Here is a 9,141-nt window from a genome sequence, read left to right as displayed (position 1 = left end):
GGGGGGGGGGGGGGGGGGGGGGGGGAAAGAAGTAGGCTCCGCCCAGTTTCAAAGTTGGAAAACCACCGGGAGTACCTTAGTGCCTTGGCTCTGCGTTAGGGAACAGTTGTTAAGCATCAAAGAAAATTGATGAAACGTTGAAGTTCATCGTGTGAGGACAGATATGGCGATTAAAGAGGAGCTTGAGAAGCATTTGGAAACAGGGCAAAGAGGTTAATTCACATAATGATTATTTTTGGGGCGAAATTTCCGGTACACACAAAAAAATGGTTATTTTGAATCAAATAAAAATATTTATTTGAAATTTTTTACTTATTTCAAGAATATTTCTGTTATAAATGTATAAACTTGGTTACTTGTTTCAAAAAATCGGATTTAATTACATTGAACAGACAATTCATTTACTTAAAATCAAATTTTTATTAAATAAAAAAAACAATTTATTTATTTCAAATAAATTATTTTTTTAAATCGAATGGACAATTTATTCATTTAAAGTAAATGGTTTATTTATTTTGAGAAAATCATTTTCATGTACTTTGTGAAAGAATTTTGAAAGTGGGTTTTAAATATTCGTGGGCTATGTGGAAAAAGGTCGTATGAACCTAATCGAGGAAACGTGGAATCTGGACCATTTGAGCTCTCTAGAATCATTGTGATTCAATTGATTACACTTTTCACTCCACTATATTACGACCTTTCACCACCGTCTACCTGATAGTGAAACCATGGAACAGAAATTTCTTCCCCCCTCCCCCTAAATGTATTACGTGATATATGTACAGCCCCTAATAATTATTGCATGTGTTTCCTTGTATCTTTTTCGAGTTTGTTACCATCTCGAAGCAATGATGAACGATTAATATCAAATAAAAATTTTTTTAATTAAAAGAAATACTTTATTTGATTCAAATAAAGAATTTTTCTTAATATAAGAAAAATGTTTGCTTGGTATAAATAAAGAATTTATTTAGATGAAAAATCATTTGGTGAAAACATATTTATTTAATATAAACAAAACTTTGGATAGAAATTTGTATTCAATTGGGAAAAATATAAACTTTATTTGATTCAAATAAATAATTTTTCTGGGTGTACTTTTAATAAGTTCCAACTGGAAATTTTTATCAAGTGACGATTTCATTGCAATTTCAAAGAATTTAGTAGTTGAGCAGGAAAAAATTAGACTTCTTCCACGTCATTTTTTTTAATAATAAGGGAATGTTCTCGGAAAAATAACTTTTTCATTTTTCCAGAAAAAAAATTTAAAAGGAGTATTTTCCGCGTGATTTTTCCGGAGGAATCCAATTTTGTAGGTAAAATTTGTCTATGACAATTTTAAAAAAATCCCCTCCGTAGTTTTTTTAAAAATAGTCTTTTGAATATGATCACAAATTTCAGATTCTTAATTATGAAAAATGCGGAAGATACATCAAGTTATTAGTCGACCAAAAAATTCGTCATTTTCAATGGATCCATTAGGTTGGATCCATTGAAAATTTGTTATGAGTATTAATTAGAATGAGTTAATTTCCATTAAAACAATGAAAAATTAATGGAAACCGTACAAAAAATGCACCTATCCGAATTTTAGGGAGGAAATGCGTTGGCGAAACGTGGATTACTGAAAGGAGTCCTCTTAACTATAAAGTAATAAAAGACTAGGTACATATGTATGAGGACCACTAAATATAGAGTTACTTTTTTCTTGAGATATTAATAGAAATTTTGATAAACATATAAATTTCAAAATGTATCTTCTCCCGTTTTTTTAATAATTAAGGAGCAAAAAATTTGCTGTCGTATTCAAAATACTATTTTGAAAAAAATACATTGGGAATTAGTGGTAAGTTGACTTTTCGATTTAAAAAAATTGAATCCCTAATCTTGAGTGGACGGAGACAATTTTAATGGACAAAATCAGATTTCTCAGGAAAAATCACGCGGGAAATAGTGTTTTAAAAATTTTTTTCTCGAAAAAGGAAAAATTTTTTTTCCCGGGGTGAACCTCCCCTTAAATAAAATTGGTTGCCTCCACAGAGAAAAAGAAGTTTCTGGCTTTCAGTAAAAACCTCTGAATTTCAAACTTTGTTGCACTAAAATTTAACGAGTAAGAAATCCTGAAAATAAGGAAAATTTTTACTTATATCAAGAAAATTTTTCATAAAATCAGAGAAAGTTTTAATGTGCAATAATTTTTACGTAAGTCTAGAGTAAACTTTGCTTTGCTTGCTTTGAGGAACGTTTTTCTTGTTGTGAAGAAATTCAGAACTTGTGGTTTTTTTAAAAATAAAATCTCATGGCTTTTGAATCAAGAACATGCTGATTCTCAAATTGTAAATCTTCTCGTTCTTGAATTGATGATTTTGAGGAAATATTGATTTTTTTTAAGAACCCAATGGTTTTTGATTGAAAATTTTTTCTCACTCAAGTCCTTCAATTGAAATAAGTAGGTTTTTGGTGCTGAATTTTAGAGATTTCCTTTCTGAATTTGAATAACTACTTTCTTACACTCAGAATCTGTAAATGTCATTGCGATTATTCCATGTAAATTAATAGGAATCAGAAAAATTCAGGTGAATCTACTTCTGAATTTTTAATTAATTGAAAATTAAGTGTATTTTTATAGTGAACATTGACGCTTTTATTGAAAATTTCTGAAAGTTAGGGAATTTTTATTTCTCTGTTGCTTAAAATTTTGGAACTCCATGAAAATTTCAGTGAAATTTGAAATTAAAAATTTTTCCTAACAGTGTATGTCTATTAGTGCAATTGAACTGCGCCTTGGGAAATGTCATTGAACGTATTGTAGTTCAGCCCTTTTTATGATCAGTGCTGCTCCATTGAATGAGGATCAAGACGGAATCAGTAGAGAAATTTTAACAACGAGAAAACTGAATAAATTGAATACCTTTAGATCTAAGGGAAGTGATCTTTTTTGTTAGGACCTTCCGATATTGTGGGGGAAAAATTGCGGACCGGAAAGATAGTTCATATATGAAATTTTTTTTTCTAAATTTCTTACAAATTAAATTTCAGAAATTTTTATCAAGTGACGTTGCCAAGGAAATTTTACGGTGTTTTGTCAACCAAAACAACCATTTCATTAATTTTATTATTAAATGATTAGAAAATGAGTGAAAACTACAAATTTCACTCCAATTATTTCTCGACCCTTTAGAAAATTCAGGAGAATTTAGGTGAAAATCAAAAATTATGGCTGGCTCTTAACATTGGTCTTCTATTGAAAATTCTATCAAGTTCTGACATTTCTGTCTTATCTTGTGAATTCCCTTGAATTCTGTTTGAGATGGCATTCGATTTCTCAAAAACTGATGCTGGAGAAAATGAACTTATCAAAATATTAAACAAAATATTTCTGATAATGAACTTATCAGAATTCGATTTTGGCATGTAATTTGACAATTCCATTCAAAATTGCAACGAAATTTTGATTTCAGATAAAATTAAATGCAATATTCAATTAAATTTTTGTATATTTTTATTTTCATTGTAATTGTAATTACTTATAATCCAAATGTTCCGAATGTTTCAATTGTTCAATTTTTATTAATATTATTCACCATAATTTGTCATCAGTAATCAAAGAATTTTCATTCCAAGTCCACCACAGAATGTGTAGACAATCACGAATGAATTAGTAAGATTCATTTGAACCTAAATTGATTAAATGTGACATTTATGTTGTGTTATAAAGATGAGTTTTATTGTGAGAGAAATGTATGGACATAATTACTGTCACTCAAAACCAAATTCATCATTTCCCTGCTTCATCAATTTTTTTCAATTGACTTCATTAACATTCAATCGATGCTTGCAATAATTTTTGTGAAAAAAATGCCAGGCGATTAATTAATGGTAATGAGTGCGGGATTAATTATTCACGTGATTTATTACAGACAATAATTTCTTCAGTTAATTGGCTACCGCATTAATTAATTAATCCATTGCCCAGGATAATTCAACTATTTTTTGTCGATTTTACACTCGATTGCTCATTTTTTTTTCGTTCAATCCTTTTTTTCTAGAGTTTTTTCTAATGACTTTTTATCTAAAGTGATTAAACGCTCATTAGTGAGGAGATTGAGCAAAAAATATGGCTAATTAATTCGCGAAAATACATCTTCACGGAAAGTGAACCAGGGGGAGGGAGTAACACGTGTGTGGGCTCGGTAGTGACAAATTTTGTGGGTCTGTCTCTCACTCTCTCTTCATTCCTGGAGATGAAGTTGCATATTTTGAAGCGTTCTTCCGGAACGGGCCATTCGTCACTTGATTTTTGTTGCGTTTTGCTTTATTTGATGGGACAAAAAAATATATTTGAAATGTCTGAGTTGTTCGTGGAAGCCGGGTTGTGACTTAATGTTATTAACGAGATGGGCTTTTGTTGGCATTTGACAGACTGTTAATAAATTGTGGATTTTACGCAGGGGAATATTGGAGGTTGCTGTCTCCTTGGTGATAGTTATTTTGTTTATTTGCATTAATTTTTTTCTTTTTTTTCCACACTCAGATGGCTTTTATTTTTTTTATCAAAGTTTAGTATTTACTAATCATGAAAATGATTATTATTTTCATTTTGATTTCTGGGTGAACTTTAAATTCATGAGAAATATTTTCTCTCCCACTCGGTGGAGATGTGTTTAAATTTTGAGGAATAAATCAAACCATTTATTTTCTAATTTTTACGTGACATTCTATTTAATGATTTTGAGCTAGAGACAATGAGTGATTTCAATTTTTTTTTCATTTTTCTTCCCAAACTTGTTTAAAATCATTTTTTACGTACGACATTCGATTCTATTATGATTTTGAGCCAGAGATAATGCGTCACTTCAATTTTTTTCCAATTATCTTTTTTTTTTTTGTTAACTTTCGGAATTTCTCAATTCAATTTTCCTTCCGGTATAGATCTGGAAAAGTCTATTCTTTCCTCACTGAAAAGAATTAAATGCAAATGTCAGTTGCTGCACTGAGAGAAATACTACTTTTGACAACGAAGGTTTACTTGATACAAGAAAATATTCTCTTGCCAATTTCAAAAATCGTGAAATCTCTGAATAAATAATTTCCATCTTGGACTGAAAGAATAGTATAGTGTGTTATAAGTGCGTAAAGAACCACTTTTTCGCACGCATGCGTAACACATCCTATTTTAGGTAATACACGGAGAGAAATGTTCAGTAAAAATTACGGAACTCACAATTCGCTCAACGATTACGGAATCGACTCAGAAAATTTAAATGAAGGTATCGTAATTTTTCACAAGAGATTCAGATAAAAATTACGGAACGCTCTGGAAAAATTCCGTGACAGTTCCGCAAAATTTCCTACAGCCGGATTTCGCTCCGGAATTACGGAAAAGACACGTAATTTTTATTGAATATTTCTCTCCGTGTACCTGCCGAGTTCAGTGTTCGGAAACGTAATGGGGGTAAAGTGGTTGCTTTTTTGCACGGTGTGCGTAAAGTTCAAAGTCGTATGTAAAGTAAATTTCGAGTGCGTAAAGCGAAGCTTTACGCACGAGAATTCACTTTACGCACGACCTCTGAAGATTACGCACACTGTGCGTAAAACAACCACATTACACACACTAAACGGTTTCGAAAAGTGAACTTTTCGGCACGCTCCGCGTGCCTAAAAGTCCAATTTCCGCCACATTGTGATGAAAAATATTGTTCGTAACTCGTGAAAAAATGTTTTTTAGCTCGTGGGATTATATCACTCGCCTTCGGCTCGTGATATAAACCTCGCCAAAAAACACTTTTTTGCACTCGTTACGAAATATACTATTCCAACAGAAGAAGATTCTCTTGTTTCGAGAGGATTTTTAAGAAGGTATTTATAAAGGAGTCAGGGGAATCGAAAAAAAGTCAAAAAATTGATGATTTATTTTTAATGCATTCTTTGATTTTTTCAAAACCTTAATGCAATATCCCACATAGCCTAGGAGCATGGGAGAAACACAGAAATTTTTCTAAAAAATGCATTTTAATACGGTCTCTTATGGGAATTCGGAAAACAAATATTAAAAATAGAAAAAAAGTCGCCATTTTCCTGAAATTTCGCACTCGGGTGGAGCTTTCATGGAGGACCACAAAAGAATGATCCAAATGGCATAGGATAATTGTATAGAAGAGATAATTAAAAAACTCATGAAGAAACATAACAGCTGAGTGAAACAGCTAACTTGTACCTCGAACGGCGCAACGTCACTTTTTCTATCCACATTAATTATGTTCCAACTATCCAAAAGACAAGCTAGAAAAATAAAAGAAGGTTTGAAATATGTGGGGAAAAAAATAGAAAAGTTATTAAAAAACCATTTTGAACATGAAAATGGTCGAAATGGATTGAAAATTTGTGATTGAAATATAGTTTTTGTTATCAGCGATTGGTTTTCTGTGAGAGAACAGTAGATTCCCCTCCGTCTCACCTCCTACATGCCCACCCCGCCATAAATACTTTAAAAATATAAATTTCATTAATACAGGGAGGTGCAGCGGTCTGGCAATGCTCCTGACCTGTGCAGGATGCAGAAAGCCAATTCTGGACAGATACTTGGTGAATGTGCTGGAGCGAGCCTGGCACACTGACTGCGTGAGATGCTTCGACTGTCAGGTGGAGCTCTCAGAGAAGTGTTTCTCCCGAGACTCAAAGATCTTCTGCAGGAACGACTTCTTCAGGTAAATGCACGAATCCCCCATTTCCCCCATCGCCACCATTCCCATTATCCATATCCCCCTGTTTTTCATGTCTCATTCACGAGCGAGTGCCCCCTTACAATGTTCGATCGTAATTACGATGTAGACTAGCGCCCGGACACGTTGAACACGCTCGATAATTGCGACATCATAAATAATTCATAAACAATCTCCAGAAAAATGAAAATAAAAAAAAGGTCGGATTATACAGCTGGTGCGGATCATGGGTGGTCATTTTTTGTTGCTAAACAGCTCCAGTGATTTATCAAAAAAAATTTCTCTCATTCTTTAAAATACCCCAATAAAATCAGATTTATCATGCACTCCTGATATTATACCTCCCCTCAATAATATATCTTTATCCTCATCAGTGGACTCAACAGCGGCTAAAGCCGTAAGTGTGACTCTCTGTCGGCGTCACCGTGACGTTTTTACGACACACGTAGAATAACTTCCCCACCACTAAAAAAAATCCCCAGGTCGTTTGAGAAATTATCGAACTGGAGTTTTGAAGAAGAAAAAAAGGAATTCCGCCGAGTGAGAGAGCCGATATATATGTTAGACCTTGACATTTTCGTGGGAGTTGGCCTCTCGTAAAAGGCAACACTTCAACAACCGGCGTAATCCTCTGACTCGGTGTTATTCAGGCCAATTTTTATGGATTTTTTATTAGTCGAGTTATGAAGTCGATCTTGGTCCATTCCACTTTCGTTTTTGTGAGTGGATCGGTTAGGTGATTACTGCATTACATGGAGTGGAAAGAATGGGAAATTTCTGACTATTTTATTTTTTTGACAAGCGCTTTTGGAGGGATTTCAACGTGAGGTGATTGAGAAATGTGATTGGCGGGAAGGAGGGAGGACTTATTTTGGGTACACTGAAAGAAAAATGTAGTAAAACGGATGGATTATTTATTGACTCAAACGCTCAGTGGACTGATAGAAAATAGTATATTTCGTAACGAGTGCGAAAGAGAGTTTTTTGGCTCGTGGAAGGTTTATATCATGAGCCGAAGGCGAGTGATATAATCCCACGAGCTAAAAAACATTTTTACACGAGTTACGAACAATATTTTTCATCACAATGTGGCGGAAATTGGACTTTTAGGCACGCGGAGCGTGCCGCAAAGTTCACTTTTCGTCACAGCGTGATGAAAAAATATTTTTATTGAGATGTTTTCTTCCTTCACTGAGAGAAAAATCTGAAGTTCGACTTACAGTAAAAAAATAGTTGAGGCAGTTTTGGTGAACGATACGATTTTTTTTTGTATGCGGCACATAACATTGTAGTAACTTCACAAGCGTAATTTTTGCAAATCAAAATGCAGTTAAGCTAACCAAAATTCAAAAGTAACTACGACAAATCTATCGCGAGTAGAACTATAAAATAGTAGCAATGACTACATTCCATTATAGTAATCACTTCTCCGGCCATAGTTACCGTAACCCATGAGAAATTGTTGAGGACTTTTTGACTATAGTGCGATGGTGATAGAATATAGTCAGAAGAATCATATTTTTTTCTCAGTGTAGATTCCGGCAAATTAGGGATTAGTCCCTGAAAAATGGTGATATGTCCCTAAAAATCAAATCTTGGTTTTCTCCTCAAAATTTTTCAACTCGGGAAATTAATTCGACAGTAATGAATGGCATTAGAAATTTCTCTGTTAATCAAACCTTGAGCTTTAAAATATTCTATGCCCATTGAGTCATGAGATATTCATGGAAATGAGGAAAAAGCAGTATTGAAGTCGTGGAAAATCAAGATAGATGTTCGCATAAAAGTGATGTTGCACTTGCAGTTACTCAGGATTGATGAATGACGCTCTTTGTGTGAAACCGTGCCCTTTTTTGATAGTTGTTGCATTCACTCAGCGAGCGGCGTGCATAACGCACGGTGGCTGTGTACTTTATGAGGTACTTTGCATCCTCAATGAAAAATGCATTAGTAGACTAATAAATTCATTATGAGAGCTACTGGGTATTTCGTTGAATAACGAAACTATGGCACGTTTTACGTTCTCCCCAATTAATAATCAAACTGAGAAAAAAAATATAAGTCTGCACTGAGAGAAAAAATTAGTTCTGCCAAAAGACTATGTTCCACGTGAGAATATTTGATGGAGTGGAACAGATTTACTTGAGATAAATTAACCAACTTGATAGAAGGCAATTTAATATCTTTCACAAAAATTGAAGTTTTCTCGTGATCATGCCAAATCCTAGAAGAATTCGAACTGTTGGCAGGAAAGAATATAATCTATTCTACGACAATCATTTGATTTGAGAGATCTCCGTACGTTTATATCATAGAAAGAATACGTTGGTGAGGAAAGAATATTTTTTTTCCCTAAAAAATTTCCCCTCCAAATTATTTAGTTTTGTCAATAACACAGTTTTGGGCAAGAAAATTGTAG

General features: G+C 33.4%; 1 protein-coding gene across 4 annotated transcripts in view; it reads left to right on the top strand.

Annotated features, from left to right (window-relative positions):
* LOC107041670 (LIM/homeobox protein Lhx5) overlaps nucleotides 1-9,141 on the top strand; it is a 55,055-nt gene that overhangs the window by 2,361 nt on the left and 43,553 nt on the right. For 3 of the 4 annotated variants that reach the window (XM_015262319.1, XM_015262318.1, XM_015262317.1), the window contains exon 2: nucleotides 6,515-6,707. In XM_015262319.1, coding sequence (XP_015117805.1) covers nucleotides 6,535-6,707 — 173 coding nt within the window. In that variant the 5' untranslated portion in view covers nucleotides 6,515-6,534. Of the gene's footprint in view, nucleotides 1-163; nucleotides 213-6,514; nucleotides 6,708-9,141 lie in introns of those variants that run through there. The other variant, XM_015262316.1, reaches the window with a different exon arrangement.

This window comes from Diachasma alloeum, unplaced genomic scaffold (assembly GCF_001412515.2).
Source record: "Diachasma alloeum isolate Michigan unplaced genomic scaffold, Dall2.0 Dall_scaffold_00371, whole genome shotgun sequence".
Lineage (NCBI taxonomy): Eukaryota > Metazoa > Arthropoda > Insecta > Hymenoptera > Braconidae > Diachasma > Diachasma alloeum.
The sequence above is the reverse complement of the archived record's forward strand: the minus strand, read 5'-3'. Positions and strand labels throughout refer to the sequence as shown.